The sequence below is a fragment of the Dipodomys spectabilis genome, unplaced genomic scaffold (genome assembly GCF_019054845.1).
Source record: "Dipodomys spectabilis isolate Male_0828 unplaced genomic scaffold, ASM1905484v1 ptg000006l, whole genome shotgun sequence".
Classification (NCBI taxonomy): Eukaryota; Metazoa; Chordata; class Mammalia; order Rodentia; family Heteromyidae; genus Dipodomys; species Dipodomys spectabilis.
In genome coordinates, this window is record NW_024870683.1 from 13,017,904 (window position 1) to 13,035,556 (window position 17,653).

The following is a 17,653-nucleotide window of genomic DNA, read 5'->3' on the forward strand; positions in this document are numbered from 1 at the left end:
TCCTGGGGTGTGTGATTCAAAGTAGTAGAGTGCTTGCTCAAACCCCAGTACCACCAAAAAAAGCAAAAACAATTTCCATGCAAAATTATTGTCTCAAAAGTATGATGTAAAGAACCTCAGCAGCCTTGCAGTAGAATAGTTGAGAGATGATAGTGATTCAGCTGAAGTGAAGGGAATGTGTACAGACAGGTTTGAGGAGCACTTATAAATAGAATGAGTAGTGTTAATTTGAAGAGAAAGAGAAGACAACAGGAAAGTGACCTGGACTAGTGTTGCAGAGGACAGGAAGGAAGAGCTGAAGATTTTTGGATATGGTTGTCAGGAAACCATTAAAGGATTTTTATAAGAGCAGCTTATGGGGACGAGAAGGGATCTTTCTCAGAGGGTTAAATAGTTTCTGGAGAGGACAGCATCAGCTGCCAAGACAGACAGATTTTACGATAATTACATTCAGTGTGATGCCTTTGTAAAATTTAATTGGTTAATGTTTGTTTATTTTGAAATTAGGCCCTTTGCAAGTGAACAAATTATTTCTAAAATAACAGTAATGGGAGGATACAGCTGTTGAATGTATGTATGTCTCAGTTGAGAAAAGTGTCAAGAACTTATTTTTCATTCTTTTTACTGTTTTCCAGATCTGACAAAGGAATAAAGGAGATTACTTGTCTGGATATAAAGAAAGTTGTATAACATTGTGCCTGATAAATACACACAATTATTATTTGTCAAAATGAAATTTAAATTTAAAAAGAGGGCTGTAGATTGCCATTAAATAAAATTGAGATCATTTTTGTCTTGGAAAATAGCTAATCAAGAGGTTGAAGACAGAAAACAGCGGGAGGAGAGCTGATTAAATTATTGGATGAGCTAACATGAATTCTAGCATTGATGTTCCTAGCATTTTGGGACCTTCCTCTTATTTGAGAAAAAAGTCAGATTTACTAGTGTCTCACTAAGGAAGGGTGAAAATTGATGTCATCTGAAGTGACTCATATTTTTCAAATAAGTAAATTCATGTTTTGTGAGGGAAAGAGGAGGACTGGGCATAGTTTCCGGGGACAGTCGGGGATTTGTGATAAAGATTTGAAGACACCAGATAAAATAGGGGAAGGAAGGAATCAAATAAGTTTTTTTTAGAGCTCAAATGACAGAATTTGATAGTATTCAAATTCCTCTTAAGTTAATGTCTGATTTCTCTCTCATACCAGAATTTGAACTGCCAGTGCTCTAGCACTTGAGACATGCTTCCAGCCCAGCCTTTTTTTCTGGTTATTTTAGCAATGAGTCTCATAGGTTTTTTTTTTTGTTTTTTTTTTTTTTAAATGGCTGAGGTTCTGAGTGCTCTATATAGTTTTTTTTTTTTTGTTTTTTGGTTTTTTTTTTTGTCGGTCGTGGGGCTTGAACTCTGGGCCTGGGCGTTGTCCCTCAGCTCTTCAACTCAAGGCGAGCGCTCTACCACTTGAGCTACAGCGCCACTTCCAAGTCTCATAGGTTTTAATGTTTGGGCTGGCTCCAAACTGAGATCCTCTGGATTTCAGACACCTGAGTAGCTAGGCTTATAGGTGTGAGCCCTTTGTGCTCAGTTTCATATAAAACAATTTTGGAAGTAAATTAGTGTTAAAAAGTAGATGAAGCAAATCATTAGTTCGAAGATAAATTTTTTAAGCAAAGGAATCTGGCAGCAAATTGTTGGAATCCACTATCATACTCCATTTCTCTATAATTTTGCTGAGTGACAAATTTTATTGTCGTCCTAAGGGAAGATATCTACAAATCCAGGGTCTTACATCACACACCTTTCCTCGTGGCTCTGTGTCCATTATAAGAGAAAGAGACCTGAATCCTATCCTCTGAGCTCTTCATTACAAGTGTGACTCTTGGCAAGTAATTTAACTGCTCTGAGCTTGGTTTTGACATACATAAAGTGAAAGTCCTTGTCTAAATAAGCTAGACTTTTCTTAAATTGTTTAGATGAATATTGTTTTTAGAAAAGGAATGACAAGCATATAAAATAAGCATCCATATGCTATAGAAGGTGCATAATGAGTAGGAATGATCTTTCTTGTGCCTTCCTCCCATATCTTTCTCCTCAGAAGACCACTTCTGCTTTTTTTTTTTTTTAACGGTACTGGGGTTTAAACTCAGGACCAAGCTCTTGCTAGCCAAAGGGCTCTACCACCTGAGTCACACCCTCACCCTAGTTCTATCTTATACCTTTAAAATGCTTATGCTGCCTCTGTTTACTTGTATTAATTTATCTTTTAAAATATATCTTTGGTATTTAAGACAAGTTCATCTATAGTCTAATTTGCAATATTCATTTTTAATGATGTATATCCATTTCCTTTAGTGCTTCATTGGTATTGGAATTTGAACTCGGCCTTGTGCTTTCTAGACAGGCATTCTACAGCTAAGCCATAGCTCTAGCTCTTCCTTTATTAACCTATCGAGTTTATGTAACATTCCTGACTCCCTTTGTTTTCCTCTACTTTTTCACTTTTTCCCAGGTTCTATCAGTTTAATCATTCTTTTTATATTGTTCAAAGTTATCTTTAAATATGATGTGCTGTAATACTTTTTCTATAGCTTAAGAAAAGTGAAAGTTTATACACTATAGTAATATGACCATTATTAGTTGCAAAACTAGGTTGCATGCTTGACTGTATAGAGGAAAGTCTTCTATTTCACCAAGCCTGGGCACTTACAGAAGAATGCTCCAAGCATCAGCATCACATGTACTCTCTTACCACCTCCACAAGTTTCAAGAAACCATGGTTCATGATAGCTGACTTCATACCCTCCAACTTGAAATTAGACTAGTGTTCCCAAACTTGGCTGCTCAGTACAATCACCAAGAGAATTTCTTAAAAGTCTAGTAGTTCCAAGGAGCCCATATCTAGAGTTTCTGATTTATTTGGGATAAGATTTGGCCTGAGAATCTGCTATTTCCAGTGAGGACTCAAAGTTGAGAATCCCAGCCTTTAATGCCAATCATGCCCAGTAGAGTAAAAGATAATGAAATACACTAAGTTCATTAACAAAAAAGGAAAAACGAAACCCCAATCCCACTGCTGTTGTACAGAACATTTTATTTCTTTGTCAGTTGCAACTGTTCCTATAACCTACCAACCTATGACTTTCATAAGATGCACTTCTCCACCGTGGGCTTTTGTATGTTTTATTCAAAAATTGTTATTTGGACAAAGAAATCATTTTCTTAATAAAGTCTAGTCTTTCCTTGGTTGAATACTCTGGAACATGGTGAACTGGAAATGTAAGGAAACTATTGTGTGAAATTTTGTCAGAAGCTTGACATACCTACTCATGTTTCAGTAACTGATTTGAGATTTCTATTGCGGTTAGTCTGATCTTTGTCTACTTGCCAGGGGTGGTTGAAGGGTTACTCCCTTTGGCCTCCCACCAAGACACTAGAAGAGCTGGAACCCAGCTGGTGGACATCAGGGCCTAGTAAGTATAAGAGGCAGTGAAAAGTGACTGGGTGGCAGCTGCACTGGAAGAGCCTGTGTGGACGTACTGTCCTTGGGCTGCCTGGCAGTTAGCCTACAAAACAAGCACAAGAAAGGACAGGGAGTTAAGGAAAACAGACCAGACTTGAACCTCTCTAGTTCTCATTTGAAACCACCTACACTTTCATTTTTCTCTCTCCTCCATGATCAGACTGCAGGCACTCCTTCCTTCCAGAATATGTTATCTCTACTTTTTAATCTGCACTTTTCTATCATTTCCTTGGCAAGCCTGATGTTTGTGTCAGTTACTGGGAAAAAACTCTTTTTAGTCCCAACCATATTGCAAAATGACTAGAAGTTAAAGCTAAGAAATTTCCCACTCATACAGTATTGAACGCTATTCTAAGAAAATACTTATTTTAAAATTTTTCCATGTTCTATCTGTCCACAAGAAAATATAATTTTTATGTAGCTGTTACATAGTCTCATTTGATTCCCCACCTACATTCTTAGGAATGGTAAATTTATGGAAATTTTATAGTGCTAGCCAAACGCCACTCAGTGGTACCATTTCTTCTAGTTCATTGTTGCTTTTGTCTATTCTCTCCAAGATGCTCCATGACATTGACATCTTCCATCAGTAGTTCTCAAAGAGTCTTTCATGAACTATAAGCATTGCTTAGGAACTTATTAGAAATGAACAATCTGTGGCCTCACCCCAGACTGAGTAAGAAATCAGTGGGAGAGACTGCAACCTGCATTTTCACAAACACTGAGGTGGTCAGGGGACATACTCGAGCTTGAGCACTACTGTCTTAGGTAAGAAATCCTACTTTCTTTCTCTCTGTGGATGGCCCTTCCAACCTGCACTGAGAATTATTATTCCATGTTGTGTGTTGGCCACTTGCCACCACATACATGTCCCATGTCCTATCACCAAATAAAAGTGCTAATCTCTAAATGGCTTACACTTTTCTAATGTATCAGAAATGGCTTTCCATCCTCCTTTGGCATTCCTTTCCTTTAAAGCCTTATCTCCAAACTTGCGGTTAATTTGGATCCTGTGCTGGTACTCCTCTACAATCAATGAGCCAGGGGAAGCTATCACTAAAATTCACCACTCTTCTCCCTCCTGTAAACACTGTACTCACTTACCTGGAGGATGCCCATTTGAATCGGAATCTGAATCTCTCTTAAGGTTTTAAGAGAGTAGTGGGGAAAATTCAGGAAAGAACTAAGCTAATGAACCACAAATCCATTCTCCTTTCAGCTGCCCCTTACTTGATACTTGGCTATGTCTGGCCATAATGTCTGGTCAATTTTCTAGATGATTTCCTTCAACACCTATTTTTGCCTTCTCCACTGTCAGGATTGAAATCTTCTTTTTTTTTTTTATCATTCTCAGAAGGAGTAATTGGTGATCAAGTGCTTTATCTCTTCATTTCTACCAAACCTATTACAATCATGCCCCATTCTCTTTTCTTCTTTGCTGTCTTTCGCTCACCTTTGTCTACAACCAACCATGCCCCCCATAAGGAATATGTAGTATCATGTACACCCATATCCTCAAGATTTCTGTCTTCAAGAATATCTGTCCCCTAATCTTTATTCTCTCCTTAGGCTCCTTTTTGTTGTAATTTAATCATGCCAAGCTCTTTCCTGTTTTATTAAAATTCCCAGCTCCTTGAAAGAAATGGCTGTGCCTGACTTGTTTTCCTTAGTCATTTGTTTGGCTCACAGAAATTATTTTAAAAATAATGGTTTCTAGTTGAATAACCCATTTTTGGTGCTCATTTATCCTGATCATCTTTAGGAATCCTTTTCTGACAAAGTTCTTAAACAGGAACCTTCTCTTCTCTCTCCTTTTAAGAACTGGTTTGTTGAGGATCAGTGATGTGCTCCTAAACACCAATCCAAAGGCCTTTTCTAGTCCTGTCATATTACTATTGTAAGTCATTTCTATTTCTTCCCAGGATCTTTGGTTCATCCAATTATTAATTGCTGATTTTCATGTTCACCTTTTCTTGATATAAGGCATCCCATGTTCACCCCTTGGTCCTTTTCTTCCTTCTGAATCATCCCTGCTGAAATTTTCCAACTGCTGTTATCAACTTGCTTAGCATGATGGATAATCACAACTCTTTGTAGCTCCAGTCTTCCTACAGATCTCTCATGACAAGTTTTAAAATGTCCAGTAGACACTATCTGTAAAAACCTTCCTTACCTAAAGAAACCAATGCTTCTCTATGCAAGAATGTCAGGCCCACATAACAACTTGACCACATAAATAAGAGGGAGGAGCATCTTACCACAGCTCGTTTCATAAAAGCATCCTGCGTTGCCTTCTTGTTTGCAGCCTTGCCATGCCAGGCATCCAGTGCACTGGCCTGCAGGGCCCGTCCATAAGAGAAACTTAGTTTCCAGGGCTTGGGCAGAGGGCACAGGTTGATAGCATTAAGGTTGAGGGTAGCATCCTCTTCACTCATGCCACCAGACAAAAAGCAGATGCCTGGAAGGAGAAAGGCCATTCCACTGTATTAGTCCCACCTTATGTACCCTGCCTGAGTGCCTGAGAAAGCAAACACTGAGCCTAAAAGAAATGTAGGTTTCACTTCTCTGTACTTGGTTTGCATGGGACTGCATCATAGAAGTCAGTTTGCCTTTGCTGAGGTTAGGCAAGTTAAGGAGAGAGGGCGTTAATAAATAAGGGAGGAGTGAAATGTTGAGGAGATATAAATGAGTGTGAGCCTCAGGATATTTGTCATTGTGGAGTAGGAGAGCTGGACACTTGTTGAGATGGCTGGTATCTTGTTTCAAGCACAGAAGCAGACTCCATACAAACACAAATACTTGTGGGGCTTTCAAAGGATGAGAACTGAGACCTAGAGTTAGAGAAGCAAGGTCTTACCAGGAACAGCCGCAGGAACGGTGCGGTGGAGAGCTGTGACGGTGGCCATGGCCACTTGCTGTGGTGTATATTTCTTGGTGCAGGCATGACCAGCAGTCACCATGTTGGGCTTTAGCAGGGTGCCTTCTAAGTAAACATGATGGTCATTCAGGGCCTTGTAGACGGCAGCCAGAACCTGAAGGACAAGTGATCCAAATCAGTGTATTCAGAATCAGTACCAAATGTTTTAGATGGTGGTACTTCTATACTACAAGAATGCAAACTGAAGGAATTCCAATGTATTGTGTGACCACAGCTTTTTGGTTTATGAATCTCATTGTTTTACATTAATAGTAAATGAGGGTTTTCTTGTAGAGAATCCATAGATACATACAGTGTACTTTGAACAAGCTCAACCCCTTTATTATAATCCCTTAACCCCTCCCTTCATCTTCTCTCCTCTGTGTGTGTGTATAACGCTTCTGAATCAGCCTTTATGTCTCTCCTAGTCAGTACTATAGCTATTAAACACAAGCTTACCTCTCCCCACTACCTGCACTCTAGCTTCCCCTAGAGATTCTTCCTCCCTGTACTGCTTTAATCAGTGTACCCTCTAATGCGACTTATTTAGCTAGTTGGTGACATCTACTTTTCACTGTCATAGAAGCTGAAAGGTCATTAAAAGAACATACATTTTAGAGACTACAGTGCTTTCCTATCCCATTTCAGCTACATAATTTTGCAAGTGCAGTAATTAAACTCTAGTGGCTTTATGTTTTCTCACAGTGCCTGAGGAAAAGCACTCTCCAAACCACTGTGACTAGAAAGTTAAATGTGAACAATGTAAGTTCTAGTTACATTTTCTCAAGTGAGCTCAGGTCTTATTTAAAAAATTCTTAGCATATGCATAATAAAGCTGAGGTCCAAAGGAGATAATATGACTCTCTAGGTCCCACTGTGGGAAAACAGATTCTCCAACCTAAGCCTTCATATTGCAAATTCTTTTTCATAACAGCCACATACTAAATGCCCAAAAGGAGAATTGATGAGTGCCTCTCTACAAGCTCCATACTATGTAACAATTCTGAGCTAAAGGGTATTTCAAATATGACATTCTTTATATTCTGAGTAACAGCTGATTCTTAAGACAAGATTTTTTTTTCAACTGGAATTTGTGCCTTTATACATAAGACCAAGTACCTTCTCAGTGACATACTGGCAGTGTTCCAAGTCGTGGCTCCCATCAGGAAGTACCTCTGGCTCAACAATAGGCACCAGCCCATTCTTAAAGAGAAAATGGAAGGAAGGAAGATAAGTGAATCCATGCTAAATGTGATCCTTTCCTTTGGAGCAGAGTCAACAGATGTAGTTGGTGTAAAATGAAGCCCTTATGGAGTTGAAGGTGGTAAAAAGAAATTGGTAAAGTGTCTAGTGAGATTTGTGCCTTAGCCCAGGAAGGACAGTAAGGATAAAGGAAAGGCTTCAGGAACAGGATAAAAATAGAACCCTTTCATTTCTGGACTTTACTCTAGAAACTATTCTAGCTACCTCAGAACCTTAATGGCAACTTTTTAGGACAGTGTGAGTTAGTTAAGGAATTTAAGCAGAATGTACAGTTCTAACTGGAAATTTCCAGGTGATTTAAACTCCTGTAACTGCAACATTGTATCCACAGAAACAAACCAAGCTTAACTTGGATCCAGAAATACTTGGTTGGAAACTTTGGTATCAAACCTTCATGCTCCAGGTAATTATGTGGATTGGGACTAGGTCAGAAATATTATCTTCTAGCTCTGGATCGAAGAGGATACTATCCTGGACATTATGGAGGGTATTCAAACAAGCAAAAGCCTGATCATCTTTAAGACTTGACTTAAGGATTTGGACAGAGGGAAGCAGTTGATGGCATTGGCTTTGCACCCACCACTTAGTGAGTCTCTAATTGGCTTGTGTAACCAAATGTTTCCCTGTATACTTGATTATAGCAAAAGTGATAGAACAAAACTGGCACCAGAATATACTAGTGAGGGAAGAGATGAGATTTGAGAGGTTATGGTAAAATCGAAAAGTTCTAAAGAAAGCTTCGGTCTGCTGTTTATTTGTCCAAGGGAAAAGCAGATTCCCATACCTGCTGACAGATGCTGGCATAACGTGCCAAGGCATTGGCATTTTCCTGGATAGCAAGGCTGGAGGGGCACTGATCATCTATCCTCAACACAGCACGCCACTTTCCGAAGTCAACACCCTCTTTCTTGTACTGAGCACAGCGTTCTGAGAGACCATCAAGTCCTGCAAATCACAAAAGACAGAAAAATATCCTTATACTCCAATATCTGGTTCATGAGGGGCCTATGAAGAAGTGAAGTTCTCTCTTAACTTTCAATCTCAGACCTTGAGAATTAACAGCATCTAAGCACGCAAGTGTCAAGCATAATACTGGGCCCAAAACTTAATAATTATGGCTTTGATGTACATAATGGATACTCAATATGTAGAATAGAGGGAATTTATAATAAACTCATTTACAGATGAGGAAAATGAGGTACACAGTGATTAAGGGACTTTACCATGAAGTTTTTTCAGCTAACGAGTGACCGCTAGAATTCAAATTCTGCTTAGCTAAACCAATGTTGGGGATAATATTGGTCTACCTGTTAATAAAGTACTTTGCAAAATTATTTGGCATGTAATGGAATGAGGATTCAATTTCAAATGTTTGAGCCCAAAACTTGGTAGGCTTCCTCTCTACTGCTGCTGGATTGTTCTTTTAAAATTGTTCCCAGTACAGAGTTTCTTCTCTGAGAGGTACTATGACACACACTTTATGTACATTGTATATAGTCCTACAACAATTCTGCAAAGTAGATATTGTTATCCTATTTTAAGGTGAGTGGCTCAATGTCACATTATCATTCTATCGAGATGCTGGGACTGAAAACTAGTTGTGAGTGGCTCTAAAAACACTGTAATCTTTGTATTTTTAAAAACTTGTCCCCCCCCCTTTTTTTTTTACTAGCTTTCATTTCTAAACATATAGGGGTGACTCATAAGAGTAGGCAATATCCTTACCTTGAATGGTGGTTTCTTTATTTGTTCCTGCAAGGGGAGCGCCTCCTTGGTCTAACTGTGGGTGCAAATAATTAACAAGAAATTAGTAGAGTTCATGTATCAGTAAAACACAAGGAGGGCTCCCGGTGACTTGCTTTTACAAACCAAGGAGTGAATTGGTGATCACTGAGGGTTGCAGTTCAGTGCACAGCAGAACGAATGTTTCCTGGAAGGAGCAGTATAGGAATGTCAATTCTGACATTTTCTGCGTACTCACTCCTGCCAGGCATTGTGGTCTGACAAGAGGGAAGTAAAGAAAATAAGGGTCCAACCTCTACTCTCAAAACAGCAGAAGACCTTGAACTGAAGAGTTGGATAGTCTTGACTGTGTACAAAGTTATATTATGCCATGAGGTTCTGTTTTTACTTCTCTCTAAAATAAAGATAATAACCAAGTCTACTTCCACAGGTTGTGCTGAAGATGGAATGAGTGTTTGGAATTGTAAATTATGTCAGCACTGGTTTTCACCAGAGAAGTTCATGGAGAAACAGAAGACGTAGTTAAAAGAAGAGCAAATGCTTTTACTAAAAGGAGCTGCTCTTAAGTGAACAGTTATGTGATAGGAACTGTTTTGAAAACATAATTCACTATTGTAAGAACTTCATGAGGAAGATATAAATACTCATATTTTAATAAGAGGTACAGATGTAAAAAGATGAAGTATTTTGTAGAAAACCTGAATGAAAGATGAACACATACAAAAAAAAAAAAACAAGAAAGATGAACACATTGGAAGAAAAGTCTAAGAGATAATCTGGTTCTCCATGGAAAGATGATGATGGAAAAGAGTGAGAAATTAGACACTAAGAACCTTGGGTGTGGGCCCTATCCTGGCCACCATTCTGGCCTGTGCCTAGGAGGAAGCCAGGGTGAAGTATGGATGAAAAATTTCACCTTGATGCCCACAACAATTCCCTTCTCCTTCAGGATGTTTCTGAACAGCTTCCCCTGGCTGTCCTTCTGGTAGAGGGTCTCGTGGAAGAGAATCACACCCCCAATACTCTTGTTGATGGAATTGTCCACAGTGAAGAGGATTTCTCGGAACTGCCGGCGGTTCTCTTCGGTGTTTTCTACCTTGATCCTCTGCAGCCGGTTTCCCATGGTGCCTAAAGGGTAAGAGTTGGGAGAGTTGGGGTGGTGAAGGCAGCGTTAAGAAATAAGCCAGGACTTTCCTGCCACCTTAGTCAATATTCTCACCAGCAAGACTCTCTCTTTTTTTTTAAATTTAAATGTTCATAGCTTCTGACTTTTTTTTTTGTTTCTCAGGGTACAAACCTGTCATGATGAATTGGAAATGTACTGCTGCATGTATAGGGACCAGGACAGAAGCTACCATTGGATCCAGATGCATATGGAAGTCCCTCAGGCCCCAGCCCTCCCTTGATCTAGTTCTCAGTCTCACTGGATGAACTTGCAGTGGAAGGAAGGATGCAGGCTCTTGACTCTAGTATGTATCATTTCAGGACGGCCTGTGCAAACTTGCCACAGCACTGCCTGTGCCAGCATGGGATTCCCGCAGTCATATTCTGCCCTACTTCATGATACAGACATTCCCTGAACTCCTAGATTGGTCTTTAAACTAAATTCTCATTGACTTCACCCAGGTTCCTGAGTTCCTGGTCTTGCTACTGACTGAATTCAAATGACCTCTCTCTCCTTGGAGTCTCTTCCCCTATGGTTTTCTTAACTCTGTCTGCTAGACATATGGGACTCATTGAGTCTTGTTTCCACTCATGTGTACATGAATCTTTACTTCCTCCAAGAGGAAAAATGCTTATCAGAAAATGAGAGAACGCTGTTGTATGACCTGTTTCCCACACTCACCTACAGATTCATCTGCAGCCAAGATGCCCTTTCCATTAGCAACAATGCGCTGAGCAATTTCTGAGAGCTCCTTCTTCTGGTCTGGGGTGAGGGCTGGAAATCGGTGAGCCATGGTGACAGGTCTGGAAAAAAATGCAAGAGGGTCATGCATGGAAAATTGGTGACCGTGATGCTTCTGGCTCATTTTCATAGATGGATCAACAAATAAGTTTGTTGTTTTACTTCACTTGAGTAGCTGCAAGTAGTCACAATGGATAAAGGCCAGATGACCAGTGTTCATGGTGATTCTAAACAGAATGCTTTCGAGGACATTTTGGAGATCATTAAGATCACTAAGACCACTAAAATCTAACAAAGAAAGACAACTTCAATGATGGACCAGCTCTCTGTTCTGTGGATTTTTGTTGCCAAGGGATGCCCTGACTGGCTAAAGAACAGGACAGTGAGGCCGCTAGCCTCTCTAACTATCCCCCACTTGGTTCTAGCCTGCACTTCCAGCAGATTATTTTTCCAGGAAACAGTTTGAGTGTAGAAACCTACACATGGCCTTGAAGTTAACACCTTTTACTTTAGGCTAGAGAGACTGAGGCACAAGTCTCCTTCACTCAACCCTCTGAGTGAGATTTGGTGATTAAGACCAGGGAAGATTTTTACTAAATGCTTCAGAGCCTGGAGGTTCCTCTGGCTATAGAGGCTGTTAACACTGTATGATAATCTCGGTTGCAGTGACTTTAAGCTTTGCTGCTTTAGCAAGGAGAGACTGTAGCTCAAGATTCCAAACCGGCATGAGACAGTGATACCCACTTAGTCCTGTCTTTTATGACAAACCCACTTGTTCACATTTTCTGCATATCTTCAGGGCAGGCTTCTAATACCTGGCCCTTGATAGAAAGAGTCAATGTCTACTGAATAATTCTCAAGAAGGTAAAACTGATGACCTTGTACTTGCTACTCTCTACTTCAAGAGGAGATTATGTTTTAGCCAAAGGAATGGACCCATAATGCTTTCACAGGAGGACAAAGAAAAACTAGTAAGAATCAGTTTCTAGAGAAGATGATCTTTCAAGGCTCTATTATATCCCAGACACTGGCAGATGGAATTTGCCCTGTTTATAAATTAACTTTTGTTATTATAGTCAGAGATCTTTAGCTCTGGGCGTGGACCTCCTGTTTTCAACCAGACAAAATCCAATTTGAGAGTATTGACTTCAAACCAAAGTACAAATTTTCCCTCTCAGTACATCCATTTGCACAAAGGTCAAAATGATTTTTTTTAAGTTTCCTCAACTAAGCAAAGGAAAAAATAGCTATTTCCAAGGTTTCTACCTATTTGACATGCACCATATAATTTATTCCTTACAATAATCTTAGAAAATAGTTACTTTTGTCCTCTCATTTAACTGCTTAGAAGAGAAAATAAGAGAGTTTAAATTATCTGATCAAGGGCTGGGAAGGTGGCTCAGTGGTAGAGTGCTTGCCCTTCATGCATGAGGCCCTGGGTTCCATTCTTCAGCACCATAAGCAAAAAGGAAAAAGCCGGAAGTGGCGCTGTAGCTCAAGTGGTAGAGCGCTAGCCTTGAGCTGAAGAGCTGAGGGACAGCGCCCAGGCCCAGAGTTCAGGCCCCACGACTGGACCCAAACAAAAATAATAATAAAATAAATAAATTATCTGCTCAAGTAATAAGGTCCACAGTTGGGATAAGGGGTGATGATGATCTTTTCTTTTTTTTTTTGTGACTGATAAGAGACTTAGCTTCTTTATTAGTTTCTTTTTTTGTGTGTGTGAAAATACTGTACAGAGGGGTTACAATTATATAGGCAAGATAGTGAGTACATTTCTTATCAAGCATTGTAGCCTCCTCCTTTGTTTCCCCTTCCTATCCCTTCCCATCCTCCCCTGCCCCTCCACCCAATCCTCCCTGCTCCCCCCCCCCCACCAAAGTTGTAAAGTTTGTTTTTGACATAATGACTTGTACATCTCATTGTTGCAATGGGTCCACCTATATCCCTATTTAAATGATTTGTTTTTCCCCTTCCCCTCCACAAATTATACCGACATTAAATACAGTGAAAGCAGGGATGATGATGATCTTTTCTATTCAAAAGAAAGCGTGGGGTTGGTGAAAGAAATTGGCCAGAAAGCCCTCAAGCTGTGAGTCACTGTAACACAGACATGAACAATTTGTAACATCTATTGCATCTACATAGAGATTTATTGTTATTAAGTCAGACCAACCTGTGTTCAAAGACCAACTCTTCCTCCCATAAGTGTAACCATGGGCAAGTCAAGTAACTTTGCTGCATCTTAGTGTACCATGAACTAAATGGTGACAATATTTACTCTGGTTGTCTTATGAATAAGTAACTCACATGTAACCCGTGAATGCCCTGAACACCAGAGCAACTCAAAATGTACTTGTTGAATTTGCACGAGAGGCATGAAGATGTCTTAAAATGTAGTTATTATATGTGCATGGAAAAAATCATAATAAATCCCTTTGTATAATTAACATATGCTAATAAAAACAAGTAAAAATAACAATGGCAGCAAAGACCCCAAATGCAAACTTTTTTCCAATTTGTTTTCCAATTTTGTTTTTTCCAATTTTTTTTTCCAATTTGTTAAAAAAAAAAAAACTCACCTAAAGATTTCAATGTTTCAATTACTGATCTGTTTTCTTTATCTGGGTATGCTGACTCAGAATAACAGAGAAAAGTCAAACGCATTCTGTTTGCAGTAAGTTAAATTTTACAGAGGGACTAAAGGTCTGTACCACATCAGCACAAATACTGTCCCTTTGTTAATCATAAAACAGGGTCACAGGCCAATGTTCACCACTCAGAGAAAGGAGGCCAACCTGGAAAGGAAATTGATTGGCCCTGAGTTTTACTTCCCTAAATCTGTAATCACTAAAGTCTCTAGTCAACTATTTTTAAAGTGTATTGAGAAGTTGTTCACATTATATTTTTAAATGAAAAAAAGGAAAAAGTTTTAGAGACCTATGCAATGCATACAATCACCCTGTTTTTAACTAAGAAATAAAAAAAGACATACTTGTATACTGTTTGAACATCTACATAGGCCATCCGTAATCAGTCTTGGTTTTCCTCTGGGGTGTAGGATAAGATGAGAAAAACCTCACATTTCACTTCATTCATTCTAGATTTCTTACTGAGCACATATCTGTCTATAGATACAGATAGATAGATAGATAGATAGATAGATAGATAGATAGATAGATAGATAGATAGATATACACATGTGAGATATATATATATATATATATATATATGTATATATGAGAGGTAATCTACATACACAAATTAGGACAATGTTATATGAATAGTAAAGATAGAGTTATAAGTGACCTTAGAGTCTACTACTTTAGGCATAAGTAAACTGAGGCCCAGGAAGATTATATCCAATGTCTTTTCTAAGTTATGATTGAGTTATTTGGACAGTACATATAATCCTACCAGCCAGAATGCTGAGGAAGGAGGACCAATTCGAGGCCAGCCTGGTCTATTTAGCAAGTTCAAGGCCAACTTGGGATACAAAATGAGACCCTGTCTCAAAAGCTAAAACAAAACCAAACCAAGATAAAATTGAACACACACACACACACACACACACACACACACACACACACACACACACACACGTTATTTTTCTTAGAATAAAGACTTGGAACTGTTTCACACAGGTAAACAGGAAGTGGCAATCAAGCCAGAGTATTTTGTCACCTTCAAGAAAGGTGTGAATGAGTAGTTCTGCTTACTAGACACCAAGATTTCCCTAAAAACAAAGGCAAACAAACCTTCCCCTGTCCAGGCTTAGCCCTATCATTACCCTCACGTTCACTGGAACTGCCTAGGCTTCCAAAGGAACTTTCTTTACTTACAGTCTGAGGGAGCAGAGTCCTCTTAGGTATTAGAAGCTGGCAGTGAAGTGGTAGCTGCTACATGGACGGGTCTCTGGGAACACATGGTTTTTATAGAGGTCTCATCCCAGTCTTTTTTTTTTTTTTTTTAAGTTTTGCCCTTCCCTCTTTATCTTAGACCAACCAATAGGGAGGTATTAATTCAATATCTCTGATTGGCTAATAAGCAACCAGTTCGTAATACCCATGCTCACATGCACTATGCTTGATATACTGTTAAAGCCACAAAAGACATTTTTAGATTATGCAGTTCCTACTTCAGACCTTACATTTTTCATGAGTGAGGAAATTTAGACACTGGATTGTGAGATTCTGCCTATCAATCAGTTAACGAATAACTGAACTCCAATGTCCATCAAGGGGTATTGAGAAAAATGTTAGCTTAGCTTTTATAATAAATAAACACATGACCTTGGTCAAGGTCTTGTGTTTATTTTAACTTTATGTATTTAGTTAATTTTGTTTATTTTGCTCTGAACCTTGATTTCCTCCTCTGTCAAGAAGCTCTTCATAGGAGCACTGAGTTTATAAAATATCTGTATATAATAGCCATCCAAGAATCCCAAATTAGGCAAGCAACACTATATTTTCATTATACGTTTTCAAAGCTTCATTAGTAGTCAGTTCCAACAATTTTTCTGTAATATGTACTTAAAATGGAACATTCTTTTGATGAAAGAAATGCAAAGAAAGTTGTACCTTTTTTGGGGTGGGAAGTAAAAAATCAAATCCAAGCATCTTATTTTGAAAATTCAGGCTTTCCCTCTCCTCCCTGTCTTCAATGTATTTTATGCCAGAAGCCACTGTCACTTGTACTATTGTCATTCTACTTCAGCCTTTATACTCTTGTCTTCAAAGTTGCTAAAAAACTAGAATTAAACACAAAGTAATTAAGCCACCAGGACCCCCAAATACAGCACCAAGTATGGTTTCATTATACATATTTTCATCTCTGATCAAACTCTAAACTAATTCAAGAGAATGTAGTTAAGAAGATTAAATGCTTCCTGAAACATTCAATGAGGTAAGAAGGAGAACTCTAAAAAAATGGAATGACCATAATTGCAGAAAAATAAAAAACTCTGGAGCATATTCCTTTTACACAAAATGGATAGCAAGACCAAAAAAAAGTGCCTGAATACTAACTTTATAATCTATTGTTGGAAAAGTTAAACTTCAATGAAGAGTGGAAATGCAGTGAGTTAGTTTTCCAAATTAAAAGCAAAGTTCAAATGGCTTCTAAAAGTTCTAAGATAGACAATGAATGTCATTATTGAAGAAAATATATTCACTTAATGTTTAAAACTGACGTTTATGAGGCCTGGGAAGTTTTACCCAAGATCTATCTCAGACATGTCAGAGGGCCAGCCCAGGTAAAGTTACCATCAGTCCATAGACTCCATTTGCAACCCTCATGATAGGTACATTCTTTGGTTCTCTCATCTCTGCTTGGTGCTCAGACAAGCATCCAATACGTGATTCGACAAAGTGACTTGATCAGAAGATAGAAGGTTTCATCTGGGATGATTTTTGTTAGAAGAAAATGGAGGAAGAAATGGTAGATGGCGATAAAATAATGCAGAGTGAAGATATAGTGATGATCTGGGTGGGATGAAGCTGGGATGGTTAGAACCACAGCTAACACATTCCACCTGGCCACGAATGTTGCTAGCTCTCATTACTCTTGCTGTAACAATGACAGTAATATTAAGAGCTAAAGGAACTTTGGTTCACTGGAAAAGTAACTTGTTTATATGTAGTCAAAGCATGGGTACATGGAGTCTGTTGGTGGTCTAACACAATCCTGCTTCCAGTCTGATGACCACAGATAGCATAGATGAAGTCTTTTCCTATCCCCTCTCTCAGCAGTGTATAACCTTGGACATTAAACCTGCATTAGTCAGAAAGATTTGACTTCGGTTGGCAGACCTAACTATTCCTGGGCATGCTGGGCAGGCATCATTTCACGTGAACAGCAGTCTGGGCAGGCATGTGAGCGGTACAGCAGTGTGCCTGCTACTGAGCAGAGCCACCTCCTGCTGCTCCTGTGGCATTTACCACCCCCACAGCTTCATGTACAACTGAAACTCAAAGTCCAGAAAAGTTCAGAAGGGCTAATGACTTACTGGACCTTAGAGAAAGGGCAACTGCTGACCAAAACAGACCACATGCAGGGGTGTTGAGGTGTGTTTTTTTTTTCTTTTTAATTTCATTTTGTTGTTGCTTGCTTGATTGTTTTTTATTGTATTATTTTGTCATTTTGGACTTTGGTGAGGAAATCACTGGAAGCATTTTGTTCTTGTTGTTATTTTAAGTCTCATAAACCTTAAAATGTTCAAAATTGAGTTTTACAATATTTAGAAAGAGCATGAGACTTTGAGGCTGGGATGTGTTTTGAATTCATGGGGTCAGATTTTCCTCTCAA

General features: G+C 39.0%; 1 protein-coding gene across 1 annotated transcript; it reads right to left on the bottom strand.

Annotated features, from left to right (window-relative positions):
* Positions 1 to 3,069: 3,069 nt before the first annotated feature.
* Aldob (aldolase, fructose-bisphosphate B) lies at positions 3,070 to 15,297 on the bottom strand. The gene is made up of 9 exons (XM_042696261.1): positions 15,190 to 15,297; positions 11,288 to 11,409; positions 10,358 to 10,569; positions 9,424 to 9,478; positions 8,483 to 8,643; positions 7,555 to 7,638; positions 6,376 to 6,550; positions 5,777 to 5,976; positions 3,070 to 3,561 (listed from the first exon to the last, which is right to left on the bottom strand). The coding sequence occupies exons 2-9, from the start codon at positions 11,397 to 11,399 to the stop codon at positions 3,466 to 3,468; spliced, it is 1,095 nt and encodes a 364-aa protein (XP_042552195.1). The 5' UTR covers positions 11,400 to 11,409; positions 15,190 to 15,297; the 3' UTR covers positions 3,070 to 3,465.
* Positions 15,298 to 17,653: the final 2,356 nt, after the last annotated feature.

Coding starts and splice junctions, on each gene's coding strand:
- Aldob (XM_042696261.1), bottom strand. CDS start 11,399: ATGGCTCACCGATTTCCAGCCCTCACCCCAGACCAGAAGAAGGAGCTC. Junction 10,570..11,287: donor GGCTGCAGATGAATCTGTAG/GTGAGTGTGGGA, acceptor CTTACCCTTTAG/GCACCATGGGAAACCGGCTG. Junction 3,562..5,776: donor CTTTTATGAAACGAGCTGTG/GTAAGATGCTCC, acceptor CTTGTTTTGTAG/GCTAACTGCCAGGCAGCCCA.